The 19,378-nt window shown below is 35.3% G+C and overlaps 1 protein-coding gene and 1 non-coding gene across 2 annotated transcripts; one reads left to right on the forward strand and one right to left on the reverse strand.

Annotated features, from left to right (window-relative positions):
* Window positions 1–5,648: 5,648 nt before the first annotated feature.
* LOC133802911 (small nucleolar RNA R71) lies at window positions 5,649–5,755 on the reverse strand. Its single transcript, XR_009877656.1, has one exon. It is a non-coding gene; the product is annotated as a small nucleolar RNA R71 (small nucleolar RNA).
* Window positions 5,756–9,694: 3,939 nt separating this feature from the next.
* On the forward strand, window positions 9,695–10,515 carry LOC133800157 (uncharacterized). Its single transcript, XM_062238119.1, has 2 exons — window positions 9,695–10,031; window positions 10,175–10,515. The coding sequence occupies exons 1-2, from the start codon at window positions 9,695–9,697 to the stop codon at window positions 10,513–10,515; spliced, it is 678 nt and encodes a 225-aa protein (XP_062094103.1).
* The last annotated feature ends 8,863 nt before the right edge of the window (window positions 10,516–19,378 follow it).

Genomic DNA, 19,378 nt, shown 5'->3' on the forward strand with positions numbered 1-19,378 from the left:
CCATCTAAAAAAGACTTTACAAAATTCATAGCATTCAAATAGAAAAATAGAAGCAATTTAATATAAGGGAATAGAAAGAATAAAATTCATTAATGCATTCAAGATCTCATGTCTACGGTTTTGCAATAACCATTAACCTAAAAGGAAACTACTCCATAATCTCAAGCATGATCATAAACATAAACATGAATTGAAAATAAATAATTTTTAGAAAGGAAAGAAAAACTAGATTGAAGAATGTAGATTACGGTGTCTTTTCTAATCATTTGTCGCTCTAGACTCTAAAATTAACAAACTAAAGTTATTCAAAAAGTTAACCCTAATCCCTTTTATAGCACCTTAAAAAATACATTTAAAACTTAAAATTTAAAGAAAATTTCAATCGCAGGCCGCAGCCAGTGTTTCTTGGTGGTCGCGGCCACAAGAGTTGATTTGGTGCATTTATTGGGCTCTAGCCATGACCAGAGGTTTATAACGGTCGCGGCCACTGCATTATGCCCCCCCAGGCCGCGGCTTGGAATAAGGCTGGTCATGGCCAGTGACCATTTTTAGCACACGTGCATTTGTCTTCATTTTTTCGTGTTTCTCTAACTGTAGCCAATGACAGTATTTTAAGAATAACTTCCTTGATATAAATTGGAATTTGACGATTCAAAAAGTTGTGGAAAGCTAAGAAAAATATCTAAAACTTTTATTTCTAGAAAGATTTCTAAAAGAGTGTTATAATATTGATAAAATTAAGTATGAATTTTTAGACTTGCAATTCCGAGCTGAACCATTGCTTGTAAAAACATCCCAAATTCATTATTTTTCATCCAAATGTCTTGGAAGTCCTAAAAACACAAAATAAACTAATTAAACATATATAAATACATAAATAATCAAGTGCATAATCATAGAAGAATAATGAATTAAAAATAGACAAATTCGATACTTATCAAATTCCCCCACACTTGACATTTGCTCGTCATCGAGTAAACATAATAAAAACTAAACACATAAACGAATAAAACATAAGCAATGGTTTTGTTAAAAGCGTTAGTTGTCTCAAAATTGAGCAAACAAATAAGTTATAGGAAAAATCTGAATTCCACATTCTTCAGAATTTCAACTCAATGCCCAGTCACCACTTAAACTCAATCTTTTTAAATTTATGCACAATCAAACTTACCAACTCTCATGCACCCGAATTAATTTATACATGCCAAAATATGTTTCAAAGTGTCCCTTGTACATAAAATATGTATCATGAAAAATATCTACTCCATAGATATTAACCAATTACTCTCTACTAATTAAGCACACAAACAATAATCAAAAGGTCTTTGTAAATTTGTAATATAAGGCTAAGGTTAAAGGCAGATGAAAAAGATATATTTAAGCTCAAATCACATCATAACTTATATTTATTCTATTCTTTAGATCTTCCACAAACTTCCCATACACTTCAAAAATACATAATCTTTTTCTTTCCTTGTTTTCACATTGATCTTACTATTTCCCCCACACTTATACTTTTGCATAACTTCTTTTTTCTTTCAATATTTCTCAATGCATATTTTTTTTATGCTTTTTTCTTTTCAATTCAACTCACTGGGAGAAATAGTAGATCATATACTTTCACTTTATAATCCAACAAACCAATACAAATTTTCCTTCTTACAAAAACCCATCCCACAAAATCAAACATTCATATAAAACTATGGTGTGATGGGTCACAAGAAGAGATAAAAAATTTAAGCTGCAAAGGTTTAGAGATTGGCTTCATAAAAGAAAAAGATTAGTCATTATAGCTCAAAAATGGGAAACTGGGGTATTAAATTTCATAGGTAAGCTTGAAAGGCTCAAGCGATCCAAAGAACATGCCTTAATCATCTTCCTAATCATGTGTACTTATGATTTCGCCTCAAACAATTATTCAATGATTTCTAGAGTGGTCGAGACTATATATGTAGATAATAGCATGCATAAATCTCTCCAAACACTAGCAAAAAGGTAAATTCAATTGTACACATTATTTTTAAACATCAAAGATCAAGGTTAAGTGACAACCAACACATGAGTTAAGCACACAATTCATGCAGAATTCATAATTTCCTAGAATTATTCTCATCTTAATAAGAAGTTTTATCATCGACATACATCTTTCAACTTAACCATGCTTATAACAACCTAAAAACAAACTAAAAAAAAAAAAAAAAGACACTAAAAACAACTGAACATAAAACAAACACAAATAACAACTAAAGAAATGACAAAGAAAAATAAAACAGGCAGTTTTCCCTTCCCCCACACTTAATTTGAGCATTGTCCTCAAGGCATATATTAATTAAATAATTCAATGCAAAATAAAAAGATAATGGTAAGAAAAACTCCAGCAAGTGATTTGTTTAACGTCGTTAGCTTGGCTGAATGATGTGGTCATAATTGTTATGGTGGGTCATTTAACAAAACTTTCTTCCTCTTGTACTTACCAATAGAATTCAACAGATCAAACAGTATAACTTCACCATCAAATTTCATTGTAAGTACCCATGCTTTGACATCCAACTTTGTGCTTGTAATCAATAGGAATGGCCTCCCAAATTGAACCTGCACTAAAACACCTTCAACAACCCCTAGGGGATAAGCATTAGTGCGATCAACCAATCGAATTATAACACTAGTTTCTTTTAATGGCCCAAGATTTAAAGAAGCAAAAATAGAATAAGATATAACATTAATAGATTCTCCTAAATCTATCATACAATGATCAAACCTGGTTTTACCGATGGTGTATGGATTTGTAAACATCCCAAGGTCTTGACACTTGGGCGGCAACTTCCTTTGAAGAACAACAGAGTCATTCTCTCCCACACCTATATTTTTATCACCGTTAAGTTTCCTTTTATTTGTGCACAACTCCTTAAGAAGTTTAACATATTGTGGTACTTGCTTAATGGTCTTAAGGAGTAGAATATTGATTTTAAGGATCACCTTATTTTCCTTTGCCAAGTACCTTGGATTTTCCCTCATTGCCCATTTGAATCTCATGGTTGCCCTTTGACTCTTCAAAGGTCTTGAACAATGATTTTCCATAGGTGACATGGACGGTGGCACATGTATCATACCACCACCCTTTCACCTTGCCTTGGACCGCATTCACCTCACTAAGGGTAGTAACTATGTTTTCCTCTTGAGTTGCGTTCACCTTAGGTCCTTGTTGGTCTTTTCTATGCCTACACTCTCTAGCATAGTGACCCTTTTTCCCACACACAAAGCAAGGGCCTTTCTCGCCCTTAAACTTGTTTGGGTTGGTTTTTGGACCCAAAGGTTTCTCATTACCCTTTTTCCCTTTGTTTTTGGGATGTTTTGGTTGTGACACCGCATTTGCTTTAGAAGTCTCTCCATTAGACCCCTCCACAAGTTTATCTCTACATATCGATTCCTCTTCGATTCGAATATGTTTTTGGATCTCCTCCAAAGAATAATCCTCATTTTTATGAAGGATTCTTTTCCTATAGCTCTTCCAAGTTGGTGGTTGATAAGGTCATTTTTGTATTAATATTTGTTAAGGTTTTCTATGCTTGGATGGTGTTATGATAGCATTTTTAATAGTTTTAACTAAGTTTCATGATTTTACAACATATTTTCTACATTGCGTTTTATGATGATAAATTTGACATTTTGATGGCAAGTGTAGTTAAAATAAATTTTTAGGAGTATTCAAAGCTTTCGGGATTGAAATGTGGAAGTGGTGGCAACGTGCAAGCTATCTAAGATCAAGAATTGAAGAAATTGGAGGTAGGCCGCGGAACTTTAAATGGAATTGCAGTTCCAGAATTTTTTCTTCTAGACAGGCCGCTGCGCATAAAAATCAGGTCGCTGCTCATAATTTTCAGGCTGCTGCCTGAGTGACAGATTTGTGCACAGATTTTGTTCTAGGCCGCGGCTTGCATTTCTCAAGCCGCGGCTTGCGACGTCGTTTTCAGATTTTTTTTATTACTTTTTAATTATAATTTAATTGAGACTATAAAGGATGATTAGGGTTAATTTGAGAGAGATTTTTATTACGGTTTAAGAGAGAAAAAGACTGAGAAAGGGCTGAAGAGAAGACTACAAGACTACATTACTCTTGTTCATCAATCTAGTCCTTAATCTCTTTAATTTTAATTATAATTATGTTTGTGATTATGATTACTATTATGGAGTAGGTTCTTTTTAGGTTAAGGGTTAATTCAAAACCCAAGACATGAATTCTTGATTATTGATAATGAATATTGTTCTTTAATTTCTCTCAATATTAGATTGTTTCTATTTTTCCAATTGAATGTTATGAATTTTGTGATTTCTTGTTAGGTGGCCAACTAATTAAGGTTTTACATTGTTCAATTGTCATCTTAGAATTACTACTCACCTAATAGTTTAGGATTCTAAGTGTGTGTGATAAATTGCAATTGATAGTGATGTCAAAAGAATTGTTGATTGTGATGAAAAATAGAACCTAGGTTAAATGAATTATATGCTTCATTAATTTATTGCCTAGATTAACTTGTTTCCATAGGACTTAATGCTTTATCTAAGTTAAATAGATTGTATGCTTATATAAAAGAGTTAATTATTTAGCGCTTCGCCTTGATTACTTATAATAGGGAGACTGGGATAATTGACTGCTTCAGCGTTATATGCGGGGTTAATAGTTGAATTGAGAAATTGGAATAATATTTATTATTAGTGATTAGGAATGATTGATGAGGGTGGAGATTAACCTTTAAATGTTTCTTAATATCGTAATATCAATCTTTAATTGCTTTCTAGTTTATGTTATTTAATTTTGAGTTAAAAATCAAAATCCCCTTTTAAGTTTTAGTGTTAATTCTTCAATAATAAAGTGAACGATAGTCCTCGTGGGTTCGACCTGTGCTTGCTATTATACTGAAATAATTGGAAGTATTGAAAGAAAAATCATTGTTAAATTTGTGTGGTATACGACAGCCATCAAATTTTTGGCGCCGTTGCCGGGGACTATTGTTATTCTCTTTGTTATTCAAATTTATTTATTTGTGACTAATTAGTTTTTACTGTGGAATTATCAGGTGTATATGTCTGGTGAAGACGATACTCAAGAAAGGTTATCTCGGCTTAAACAATATCTTGAGTCATCGTTAGCTTCTCGTTCTTCAAGGATTATTACCGATAATCCTCTCTTTCAACGTCTTGCTCCACAAGTCAATCCTGTTAAAGTGCCATTACCGTCTGACAACGAATCTGATTCTGACTATTCAGTTCGATCCTATAGAACAATGGCCCAGCAAAGGACATTGAAAGAGTTGGCAGCGCCAAATCTTGACCAACAACCACTTTGCATCCAGTATCCACTGTTGGATGTAAACTTTGAGCTAAAATCGGGCCTCATCCACTTATTGCCTTCTTTCCATGGGCTTCCTGGTGAGGATCCGAATAAACATTTGAAGGAGTTTCATATTGTCTGTTCTAGTATGAAACCCGCTGCAGTGACTGAGGAACAAATTAAGCTGCGAGCTTTTCCTTTCTCCCTAAAGGATGCAGCTAAAGAGTGGTTGTACTATCTTCCACCTGGTACTGTTGAAACTTGGAATGGTATGAAGACTATGTTCCTAGAATGATACTTTCCAGCATCTAAAGTTGGAAGTATCAGGAAAGAGATCTGTGGTATAAGGCAGTATACAGGAGAGTCTTTGTATGAATATTGGGAGAGATTTAAGAGATTGTGTGCTAGTTGCCCTCATCATCAGATAAGTGAACAGCTCCTCATTCAGTACTTTTATGAAGGATTACAATCACTGGATAGGAGTATGATTAATGCATCCAGTGGGGGTGCACTAGTTGATAAGACTCCTGCTGTAGCCAGGAGCTTGATTTCTAATATGGCTGCTAACTCACAACAGTTTGGCATTCGCCAAGATCCTATTCCACCACCCAAATCAGTGAGCACCTCTAATGCTAATCAGCTGGGTCAACAATTGGCTCAATTAACTACAGTGGTCCAACAACTAGCTTTAGGCCAACAGGTGCGGCCATGTGGAATCTGTCAAGTTGTGGGGCACGCTACTGATACTTGCCCTACTCTAGTGGAGGGAGAAACTGAGGGTGTTAACGCTGTAGGAAATTTCCCTGGTCAATTACGTCAGATGTATTATGAACCATTTTCACAAACTTATAATCCTGGCTGGCGTGATCATCAAAATCTTCGTTATGGGAATCAACAACAAATTGCTCCACTACCAACATCAGCGAGACCACCTGGTTTCACTATGCAACAGCGGTCTCAAAATAATTTTGTACCTAGACCATCACAAGCACCGCAAGCTGTTCCACCACCACGTGCCAAACCTTCTACTAAGGATTTAATCAATGCACTTGCTACAAATACTCTTCAATTTCAGCAAACCACCCAAGCTTCCATCAAAAGTTTGGAGAATCAGATGGGACAATTAGCAGCATCATATAACAGGTTGGAAGCTCATCTGTCAAATAAATTGCCTTCACAACTTGAGATGAATCCCAAGGAGAATGCTAGTGCAGTAACTTTGCGAAATGGGACGCAATACGATCCACCTAGTCCTCCAATGCCCAATAAATTGTCATCCAAGCCACAAGTTGATTGCTCAGTTAATGAAGATGTTCCTCCAAAGCCAACCACCCCTACACAACTAAGCCCTAAGCCTAATTTTGTCATTCCCCCTCCATTCCCAAGCAGACTAAAGAAGACTAAAAAGGAAGAGGTTGACAAGGAAATTCTTGATACATTTCGAAAGGTAGAAGTGAATATTCCTCTTCTTGACGCTATTAAACAAGTGCCGCGCTATGCCAAGTTTTTGAAAGAGTTGTGCACTAATAAGCGTAAGTTGAGGGGTAATGAAAAAGTTAGTGTGGGGGAGAATGTTTCCGCAGTTCTTCAAAAGAAGCTTCCACCAAAGTGTAAGGATCCTGGTACTTTTACTATCCCTTGCACTATTGGTAATAAAAGAATTGAGTGTTGTATGTTGGATTTGGGAGCATCTATCAATGACATGCCATTCTCCATTTATGCTTCATTGAATCTCGGTCCACTTGAAGAAACAGGTGTGATTATTCAACTTGCTGATAGGTCGAATGCTTATCCTAGGGGTGTAATAGAAGATGTTTTAGTTTAAGTGAATGAATTGGTGTTTCCGACTGATTTTTATGTTCTTAATATGGAAGATGAATCTACTCCATGCTCCACTCCAATTTTGTTGGGGAGACCATTCATGAAAACAGCGAGAACTAAGATTGATGTGCATGACGGTACGTTGACCATGGAATTTGATGGGGAGACTATTCGATTTAATATTTTTGAGGCTATGAGATATCCAAGTGATGTGCATGCTGTTTACTCTCTTGATGTGTTGGATATCTTTTCTCAACGAGTTTTAGATTTGCATAGTGAAGATTGTTTGGAGGTTACGTTGAGAGAGCATCTTGTGTTGACCGATGAAGATTTGTCTCATGAGATCATGGATGTCATAACCACACTCAATAGTGGTTTTGACAAGACTTTTAAGAAGGTTGCATTTCTTAATTTGCCGATTTCTAATGAGAAATTACAGCCATCAATTATTCAAGCTCTTACACTTGAATTGAAGCCACTTCCGGAGCATCTCAAATATGTTTACTTAGGGAAGAACGAGACACTTCCAGTTATAATTGCAAGAAATCTCAACCAAGTCCAAGAAGAAAAATTAATGAGAGTACTCAATGAATATAAAACAGCCATTGGTTGGTCTATTGCTGATATTAAGGGGATTAGCCCTTCTATGTGCATGCACCGAATTTTACTTGAAGAAGGGTCTAAACCAACACGTGAGGCGCAACGGAGATTAAATCCACCTATGATGGAGGTTGTGAAAAAGGAGATACTAAAGCTCCTTAGTGTGGGTATTATTTACCCAATTTCAGACAGTCAATGGGTGAGTCCTGTTCAAGTAGTGCCAAAGAAGTCTGGAATCACAGTGGTAAAGAATGATGAAAACGAGTTGGTACCAAAAAGAATGCAAACCGGGTGGCGAGTTTGTATAGACTACTGAAAGTTGAATGCGGCAACCCGTAAAGATCACTTTCCATTACCTTTCATTGATCAGATGCTGGAGAGGTTAGTGGGTCATCCTTATTATTGTTTTCTTGACGGTTATTCGGGATATAATCAGATAGTTATAGCTCTTGAAGATCAAGAGAAGACAACCTTCACATGCCCTTTTGGTACATTCGCTTTTCGACATATGCCGTTTGGGTTATGTAATGCTCCTGCCACATTTCAGCGATGTATGATGAGCAATTTTTCAGAATATATTGAAAACATCATTGAGGTTTTTATGGATGATTTTAGTGTTTATGGTGACTCATTTGATCGCTGCCTTCATAATCTCACTTTGGTACTCCAGCGGTGTATTGAAACTAACCTTGTGCTTAATTGGGAAAAATGCCATTTTATGGTAAACCAAGGTATAGTTTTGGGTCATGTGATTTCAGTCAAGGAAATAGAGGTCGATAAGGCAAAGATTGATTTAATTCGTTCTCTACCATCTCCGACTAGTGTGAAAGAAGTGAGATCATTCCTTGGGCATGCTGGGTTCTATCGGAGATTTATAAAGGATTTCTCTAAAATTTCCACACCATTATGCAACCTTCTTCAAAAAGATGTAAAGTTCGAATTTAATGAAAAGTGTTTAGTGGCTTTCAACTTATTAAAAGAGTCATTGACTACAGCTCCCATAATTCAGCCACCAAATTGGGAGCTACCTTTTGAACTCATGTGTGATGCAAGTGGCTATGTTGTGGGTGTTGTTCTTGGGCAGCGAGTTGACAAGCTTCCTCATGTTATATATTATGCTTCTTGCACTCTTAATGATGCTCAACTTAATTATTCCACCACTGAAAAAGAGCTCTTGGCGGTCATTTTTTCCTTGGAAAAGTTTCGATCATACTTGATTGGAACTAAAGTGATTGTTTATACCGACCATGCTGCTCTTCACTATTTATTGGCAAAGAAAGAAGCCAAGCCTCGGCTGATCCGATGGATTCTACTTCTTCAAGAGTTTGATTTGGAGATAAAAGATAAAAAGGGTTCTGAGAATAGGGTGGCGGATCACTTGAGTCATCTTATTCGGGATGAAGATAATTTACCCATAGAAGAAAAATTTCCGGATGAGCAACTCCTCGCCATGCAAGAAGTTATTCCTTGGTATGCCGACATTGTAAACTACCTTGCTTAAAAAGAGTTACCAAGTGATCTCACACAAGCACAACGGAACAAGATCAAGCATGATGCTTGCCACTACATATGGGATGAACCTTATCTTTGGAAGCATTGTACTGATCAAATCATTCGAAGGTGTGTACCTGAATCTGAATTTCGTTCCATCCTTGCTTTTTGTCATGCTTATGCTTGTGGTTGACACTTTGGACCTAAGAGGACAACTCGTAAGATATTTGACAGCAGTTTCTATTGGCCCACAATTTTCAAAGATTCTTATGCTTATTGTAAGGCATGTGATCGTTGTCAATGAGTTGGTAACATAACGGCCAAGGATCAAATGCCTCAAACTCCTATTTTAATTCTTGAGATCTTTGATGTTTGGGGTATGGATTTCATGGGACCGTTCCCATCCTCTTTCGGCTATGAATATATTCTTTTGGCAGTAGACTACGTGTCTAAATGGGTGAAGCAATTGCAACTAGAACAGATAATTCAAAAACAGTAGTGGATTTCATTCACTCCAACATTTTTGTGCGTTTTGGTACACCTAAGGCTATACTTAGTGATCGGGGCACTCATTTTTGTAACAAGAGTATAGAAGCATTGTTTCGACACTATAGTGTAACTCTCAAGGTGAAAGTTGCTTATCATCCACAAGCCAACGGGCAAGCGGAGGTTTCTAATCGTGAAATCAAATTGATTCTTGAGAAAGCCGTAAATCCAAACCAGAAAGATTGGAGTACAAGGCTTGATGATGCCTTGTGGGTGTATTGTAGGGCATATAAAACACCTATCGGTATGTCACCTTATCGATTGGTGTATGGGAAGCCTTGCCATCTACCGGTGGAGGTAGAGCATAAGGCTTGGTGGGCTGTAAAGAAGTGTAACATGGACATGGTTATTGTGGACAACAAAGAATGCTTCAATTGCATGAGCTAGAAGAAATACACAATGAATCATATGAGAGTTCGAGAATCTACAAGGAGAAAACCAAAGCTTTTCATGACAAACATATTCTTCGGAAGAGTTTTGTGGAAGGTCAGAAAGTTCTCATGTATCACTCTCGCCTTAAACTTTTTCCTGGGAAGTTGAAGTCTCGTTGGTTAGGTCTGTTCATTGTTACCAAGGTTTTTCCTCATGGAGCGGTTGAAGTTGTAAGTCCAAGTACTGGAAAGTCATTCAAGGTGAATGGTCAGAGATTAAAGCCATATTATGAATCAATGGAGGAAGAACAAGCTGTTGTGATTCATTTCATTGACCCGGTATATGTTGATGAATGAAGCATTAAGTCGAGCTAGCGACGATAAACTTAGCTACTTTGCAAATTAGTTTATTTTCATTATTATTTTCTTTATTTAAATTGAACATTATGTTTTTATTCTTGTTTTTGTTGAGATCATTTTAGTTTAATTTTTGTAATTAGAACTGTGAAAATCGTGAAAAAAAAAATGAAAAAGTTTGAAAAAAAGGGAAAGGGACTTAGGTCGCGACCCTTTTATGAGAAAAAAGAGAAGAAGCATCAGGAGGCTTCGCAGGCTGCGACACACCATTTGTAAGCCGCAGCTTACGAACTGAATTTCAGAAAACAGAAATCACAGGCCGCGACACGTCTTTCTTAGGTCGCGGCCCTTTTCTCCAAAAAAAATTGCTTCAGCGTGTGGTAGGCCGCGGCACGTATTGCGCAGGCCGCGACACACAAGATTTTTTCAGAAAAAAAAAGGGGAACGGCGTCAGTTATTGTGTAGACCGCGACACACATTTCCTAAGCCGCGGCCTACGATTTCAGCCCCTTTTAAATTTAAAAACTCCATTTCCTCATTTCTCTAAACATCACCAACAAAACCCCATTCCTCTTTCTTCTTTTTCCCATAATTCTCATCACAAACCCCTATCAATTCCTCCATTTCCCTTGTTTTCTTTATTCTTTTCCCATATCCATCACCCTAATTCATTCTACCCATTTCTTTCTTTCTTCCTCCATTACTCCATAAACACATATCCACCTTAATTTCCCCACACTAATCCAAAATTCCCCACACTAATCTGAAATTCACACATTCCATTTTGTTCTCTACATTTCTTACACATTTCATATATATAATCCAAGAATATTTGCACTCACATTCATTAATTTCATCAACCATGGCTCCAAAGACAAATAGGAATCAAGCTTCTTCATCGACATCAATTCCCTATGATCCCCAAAAATTTGTGTCTATTGAGGCCTATGAGAGTTACTTGAATGCCATTGCTCATGATAAGGCATGGGTCCCTGAGCGAGGATTTGATCTTCATATGCATCATGATCAACCTTTCCTCATGCATCAAATTGAGTCTCGGGGTTGGGAAAAATTGTGTGCTCATCCTGAACTGGGCATTGGTCCTATTGTTTGTGAGTTTTATGCCAACGCTGTGGCTCATGAAAATTACAAGGTGAAAGTGAGAGGTGTGAAAGTGTCCTTCAAAGCAGCTGATGTTAATAGCTATTATGAGCTACCTCACTTTCAGTGTGATGAATATGGTGCAGTTAAAGATAATTTTGATCATCAAGCTATTATTGATGAAATTGCAATGCCGGGTGCTGTATGGAATTTATATAATAATTGGGCTCCTCGCTACATCAAAGCCGCTTATCTGGATAGCAATACAAAAGCTTGGCAGCGGTTCATGGGGGCAAAATTAATGCCTACAGCCCAACTTGGTCATGTTGATATTCATGAAGCAATTCTTCTTTATGCAATTCTCACTGACAAAACCATTAATGTGGGGAAACTAATTCATGCTTCCATCATCCGAAGTATGAGCCAAGTGACGAATGGATTTTATGTTCCCTCATTGATCATTGCGTTATGTAAGAAGGCAGGTGTTCCTTGGGATGAGTTTGAAGACAAGGTGCATCCATTGCGCATCATTGATCACAATACCCTTGATCGATTGAAGGGGAAAACTGCTACTCAAGTTAATGATCAAGGCCAATCTTCTATTCCGGCCCCTGTTCCTCCTCTGAACGATAGTAGAAGAACCACTCAACAACGCTTGCAAGCTTTGGAGCAAGAGGTTTATTATGGCCGACTTGATATTCGGGCGAATACTCAGCATATCCTGGATCACAACCAGAGGTTTGTGGAATATGCAAGCTATCAGGATATTTGTTATAGGATGGATCAGGCTCGATTGAATGTGGATATGTCTAGATATCCACCTGATCCTACTTGGTTGCAGCCATACCCACCACCAGTTCCCATGCCCATGGTGCCATATCAGGCTCCTGATGATGAGGATGTTGCTGGCGCGGCAGATATGGATATTCCTGAGGAGTGATGTGTTATGAGGGAGTTTTTTTCTTTCTTCTCTTTTCACTTTATTTTCTATTTTCCTAAGTCCATTGAGGACAATGTACTGTTTAAGTGTGTGTGTGTGTGGGGGGGGGGGGGGAAGAAATTTTATGTTTTGTTATGTTATGTCTTTGTTAATTTTCTGTTCTTTTCGTTTTATTTAGTGTCTGTTAGTGTTCAGTTGTGTTGGTCTTGTTGAAAGCATTGGTCGATGATAAAACTTTGGATTATGCTTAAAGTGATGTTAGACAATGAGGAATTTTTGTATGATTTTTGTGCTTGACTCCTATGTGAATTGCTATTTTGATTTATGTTGTTTTTCACTTTATGCACGAATGAATTCACCACTTAAATGTGTTGAAAAAAATTTATGCTTGTCGAAAAAAAAAAATTTAAGTCCCAACCACTCTAGAAATCATTAATCAATTGTTTGAGGCGAAATCATAAGTTCACATGATTAGGAAGATGATTAAGGCAGTTGTTTGGATCGTTTGAGTCGTTCAAGCCAACCTATTATATGATAATCCTTAGTTTCCCATGTTTGAGCCATGATGACTATTTCTTTTCTTCTATGAACCGAAATTTTTGACCTTATACTTCCTTGAAAAATATTTATGTTTGTAACCCATTACACCATGGTTATTTATATATGATTTGATCTTGTGGGATGGTTTGTTAAAAAAAAAAGGGAAATACTTATGGGTTATTTGTTTGGTTGTAATTTGTGTATGATCTTTATTTCTCTCCTTGGAATATTATGAAAAAAAAAACAAATGAAAAAATGATTTGCAATGAAAGAAAATGCATATATGCAAATTTTGCAAAAGTATAAGTGTGGGGGAAATAGTGAGATCATTATGGAAAGAAGAGTAAAAAAAAATAGGTACTTCTTGATTTGTATGGGAAAATTTGGGGCAAGTTCAAAGAATGAAGTTGATGTATGCTATGGTGTGATCTGAGCTTAACTGTATCTTTCTCAACTACCCTTAACCTTAGACTTACATTACAAGCCTATAAAGACCTTTTGATTTTTTATCATTGTGTGTTTATATTAGTGGAGAATGATTGGTTAATGTCTATGGAGTGGATGCTTTTCAATGAAAAACATTTTGGTATATAGGGACTGATTTAAAAGAAAATGATTTGGCAAGTATGGATTAAATTTGATGCATTTGAGTTGGTGTTGTGATTAAGTGCTTAGTAAATTATTTTTGAAAATCAAATGGTAAATTACATATGGAGTTGAAATTCTAATGAGTATGAAAATCTGAATTGTTTTGGCATTACTTATTTGTGTGATTCTCAGAGACATTCAAGCTTTTGACAAGACCTTTGTTTAGTGATTCTAGATTAGTTTGTTTTATTTTTAGTTTTGTTATTTTAGTGTTTTGCTAAGGGACTAGCAATATTCAAGTGTGGGGGAATTTGATAAGGTCATTTTTGTATTAATATTTGTTAAGTTTTTCTATGCTTGGATGGGGTTATGATAGCATTTTTAATAGTTTTAACTAAGTTTCGTGATTCTACAACATATTTTCTACGTTGCGTTTTATGATGATAAATCTGACATTTTGATGGCAAGTGTAGTTAAAATAAAGTTTTAGGAGTATTCAAAGCTTTCGGGATTGAAATGTGGAAGTGGTGGCAACGTGCAAGCTATCTAAGATCAAGAATTGAAGAAATTGGAGGTAGGCCGTGGCACTTTAAATGGAATTGCAGTTCCAGAATTTTTTCTTCCAGACAGGCCGCTGCACATAAAAATCAGGTCGCTGCTCATAATTTTCAGGCTGCTGCCTGAGTGACAGATTTGTGCACAGATTTTGTTCTAGGCCGCGGCTTGCGACGTCGTTTTCAGATTTTTTTTATTACTTTTTAATTATAATTTAATTGAGACTATAAAGGATGATTAGGGTTAATTTGAGAGAGATTTTTATTACGGTTTAAGAGAGAAAAAGACTGAGAAAGGGCTGAAGAGAAGACTACAAGACTACATTACTCTTGTTCATCAATCTAGTCCGTAATCTCTTTAATTTTAATTATAATTATGTTTGTGATTATGATTACTATTATGGAGTTGGTTCTTTTTAGGTTAAGGGTTAATTCAAAACCCAAGACATGAATTCTTGATTATTGATAATGAATATTGCTCTTTAATTTCTCTCAATATTAGATTGTTTCTATTTTTCCAATTGAATGTTATGAATTTTGTGATTTCTTGTTAGGTGGCCAACTAATTAAGGTTTTACATTGTTCAATTGTCATCTTAGAATTACTACTCACCTAATAGTTTAGGATTCTAAGTGTGTGTGATAAATTGCAATTGATAGTGATGTCAAAAGAATTGTTGATTGTGATGAAAAATAGAACCTAGGTTAAATGAATTATATGCTTCATTAATTTATTGCCTAGATTAACTTGTTTCCATAGGACTTAATGCTTTATCTAAGTTAAATAGATTGTATGCTTCATAGATTTATTGCTTATATAAAAGAGTTAATTATTGAGCGCTTCGCCTTGATTACTTATAATAGGGACACTGGGATAATTGATTACTTCAGCGTTATCTGCGGGGTTAATAGTTGAATTGAGAAATTGGAATAATATTTATTATTAGTGATTAGGAATGATTGATGAGGGTGGAGATTAACCTTTAACTGTTTCTTAATATCGTAATATCAATCTTTAATTGCTTTCTAGTTAATGTTATTTAATTTTGAGTTACAAATCAAAATCCCCTTTTAAGTTTTAGTGTTAATTCTTGAATAATAAAGTGAATGATAATCCTCGTGGGTTCGACATGTGCTTGTTATTATACTGAAATAATTGGAAGTATTGAAAGAAAAATCATTGTTAAATTTGTGTGGTATACGACAGCCATCAGTGGTAATATAGCCACTATATCACAAACTTGAAAGGCCTCGAGAAGCTCAATCTTTAACACTTTCAATTTGTTAAAAATAATTTGCAATTCATGAATTTGAGGAAGAATACGTTTATCACCAAAAAATTTGAAATCGAAGTATTGAGATATCAAAAACTTTTTGGTACCTTCCTTTTCCGCCTTAAACTTTTTCTCAAGTGCATCCCATGTCTCCTTGGCCGATTTAGTCTCAGTGTAGAGGTCATAGTGGCTATCAGATAGGGCATTAAGGATATGACCCCTACAAAGAAGGTTGTCCTATTCTCTCTTCCTTCTTTTCTCCACCTCCTTGGGAGTGTCTTTGTCGGATGGCTCAGCTAGAGGTGCCAAGGATGACTCAAGGATTTAGGTGATTTTGAGAGTGGTTTAAAGAAACCTCACCTTGTCTGGCCACCTAGTAAAATTGGATCCATCAAACCTATCCAACCTCACTAGGTCTTGATTCATGATTTGGATAGTCTCCCCTTCCATTGAAACAAAAAAGGGTTAAGCTTTTGAATGTTAGGAAAAATTATTTTGCCTCAATGGAAATTGATAATAATATTACAACTCTAGACAATATATTACAAATAAATATTGATTGATTGAATAAGGTTACAACTCTATAACTGAAAATACAAATAAACTAAAGAACAAGAAGAAGAGAAGAAGAATGGAATAGTGAAAATACAACTCAAAGCAAAATGTTACAAGTAAAGTAAAATGTTTGAAATAAAGAAAAGAAGATTACAACTCAAAACAAGAAATACAAATAAACAAAAGAGAAGAATATGTAGATGAAGAAAAATAGAATAGAAAGAAAGAACAGACAAACTAAATAGAAGCAACTCTCACTCACACTACCAAAGTGAAGAGTGTTGGGGATCACCAACTTGAACAATGTTTGAAACCTTTGTCCAAAAGCTTATTTCCCCCTAACTCAAGTACTAAAGGATCTCTCACAGATATTGGAAATGTTTTCTGGAATTATCAAGCCTCAAGGTGTTTCTAGCCAAGTGCTCTAATAGATAGAAAATATTGTTTCTTACAAGTGAGCTATAGGCTCCTATTTATAGAGTTTAGAGAGACACCCATTGAATTTCAAATTCCACCAACCCTCATGGCTGTTACCAATGTTTAATTGGATTAATATGGAGTTAAAAATGAGATTTGAGAGTTATTTGGGTTTTTTGAGCCATTCAACAAAGATTGAAAAAACTGAAAAAAATGGTCAGTTTTTGGCCTGTGGCTGCGGCCACCGACCATTTTTAGCACTAAAAAATGTGCTGTTTTTCCAAACGGTTCCAAACCCTCCCAAATGATTTTGTAACTCCCAAAACACATTATTGGGGATAAAATCATATCTCTAACAGTCATATCACATATGGCTTTATGAAATTCATCTCAATATTGTGTAACAACAAATTTACACAATAAAGGGTAATATTTGGAAGTTACAAATTTGTAACACCAAATATGTTACACTATTTGGATATATCTCAGATATCTAAATATTGTAACTCTCTATTATATGTTACAATATGTGACACTCTTTGTCACATTTATTTAATCTAAAACATTATATTATAATATAATATAATATTACATTATAAAATAATATAACAGTATGTTTTATGATGATGGACCAACTGACGTGAAAGTTTCAATCTCTGGTGGAGAAGAGGCTTCTGAGGTTGAATTGTTGACTTTTTGAGGTGGAATTGAATCAAATGTTGTGTTTGGGTGAGGTGACGTGTCAAGTTGTGCACCATTTTGGAGAGTTAGGGTGCCATCATTCTCTATTAAATTACTCTCTAGTTTTGTGGGTAATTCTCCAAAATTCTCAACCTTAAGATTACTAAATGATGTAGCAATTTGTCCCATCGTACTCGCCAAATTCTTGAGAGACACTTGAGTATTCTGAAGAATAACTTGGGTCTATATATTTGAAGCCACCAAGGTTTTTAGCATATCTGAAATTGATAGTTCCCGATCTTGTGACATTCCTGTAGGAGGTTGTTGAGGAAATGGCCCATAAGCATGTAGTGACATCTGTTGAAGTTGGAGATTTCTGGCATTCAATGCATTGATGAGATCTCCAATTGATGGATCTGAATATTGTGGCGCGAACTCATTATATTATGATTGAGAGTAGTAATTCATATCACCATATTGATTTCCACCATAAAAAGTATTATAATATTCCTTCTATTGTGAATTGTAATTGTTAGAATAAGGGTCATATTTATTCATTTAAGGATCATAACAGTGTTGATAGTACATTTCCATATCTCAAACCAAGTTATATGCAAGCCCTGAAAACATCAACCACAACTAATAAACCAAGTTAGTAAAAAGAAAAAAATGAATGACAAATTAAATAAAATAGTCCCCGGCAACGACATCAAAAATTTGATGTGTGTCGGATGTCGTACCAAATTTAATTATATTTATTCCTTATTACTCACTAAATTATTAGTAAAGTGGTAGTAAGGGTTGAACCCACAAGGACTATTATTCAATTTATCATTCAAAATAAAAACAAGAATTAAATAGGCAGGTTTTTTGAAGCGTGGGTCATAGCCTTTTCTCTCTCCACGGCGAGGAGAAGGAAGTCTGTGCAGAAGCTGGTCAAGGTGATTGCTCCGGAGCTCCCTTCATCCAATGATCCGATTGCTGAGGAAGGGACCAATGAGACTGTGGTTGCTGCGATTGAGGAGAAGAGGTCTGAACCAGAGTTTCATGACCCTAATGCGAAGGTGATCGATGAAAATGTGGAGCCTTCTAACTCGACGTTGTAGAGTCCAAGAACTTTACTTAGCTAGTTAGATAGTAGTAGTAACAGTAATAACTAGTAGTAGTTGTAGTATGTTTATGACTGTGGATTTTTGGTCAAGCCGGGACTTAGTTGGAAACTCCTAGCAATAGTTATGGATTTTATAAGTTTAACCTATAGTTTAAGAATATTAATTATAACATAAGGTTTGATTAATATTACTGGTTACTAATATGATAATTATTATAATCTAAGGTTTAGATAGAGCTAATAAGAATATGACACTTGTCATGAGCATGGTTATTCCTAAGGTTTAGATAGAGCCAATAGGAATATGACAATTGTCATATGTATGATTATTAAGGAATTATTATTTTAATGATAAAATAAGGGAAATATAAGACTTAGTCTTCACCAAAATCTGTTAGGAGCATGACATTTATTACAATTTTATTTATTTGAGATTTAGATAATTAAATATATTTTTCGTAACTTTAGGATACTGTAAATTCCTACCTATTTTTGACCTAGTTATGTTATGAATTTTGAAAAATAGTATTTCTAAAATGTTGTAGATAATTGAATTATCTTTCTAACGGTATAAATAGAGTCTAAATTGGAGTCATACAACTCCAAATATATTGATTTTACTTTAGGTGAGTTTAAAGTTACGAGATTTAGGGAGTTGAAAGTTAGGATTCTATTTGTTTTTATTATTTTTGTTTTTAAAAATCAAGCTTTGACTCCTTAAACCTCTCTCTGAACAATTTGACCAAGTCCTAAGCCTTTGGCTTAAGGATATTTAAATATTTTCAATTAAATTCATTATTTTTATTCAAAGCCAAAAAGAAGATTTTTATTCCTAGAACTCTATAAATAGGACCTAGCACCAAGCCTTTTCATTCATTCTTCAAGCATTAATTAGAGCCTTCCAGGTGCTAGTGAGACTATAGAGTGATAAACACTTGGGTTGGGGTTATAATCTTAATCATTATAAACTTAATAAACACTTGGGAAGTAAGGTTATAGTGTATTTCAGTTTCGAGGTATAGTTCGGTCATAGAAGCATTCAAGGTATTCCTTATTCTAGTTCCCTTATGTATTGTTCTTATAGTTTTTCTACTCAAATCCTA

This window comes from Humulus lupulus, chromosome 9, assembly GCF_963169125.1.
Source record: "Humulus lupulus chromosome 9, drHumLupu1.1, whole genome shotgun sequence".
Taxonomy (NCBI): Eukaryota; Viridiplantae; Streptophyta; class Magnoliopsida; order Rosales; family Cannabaceae; genus Humulus; species Humulus lupulus.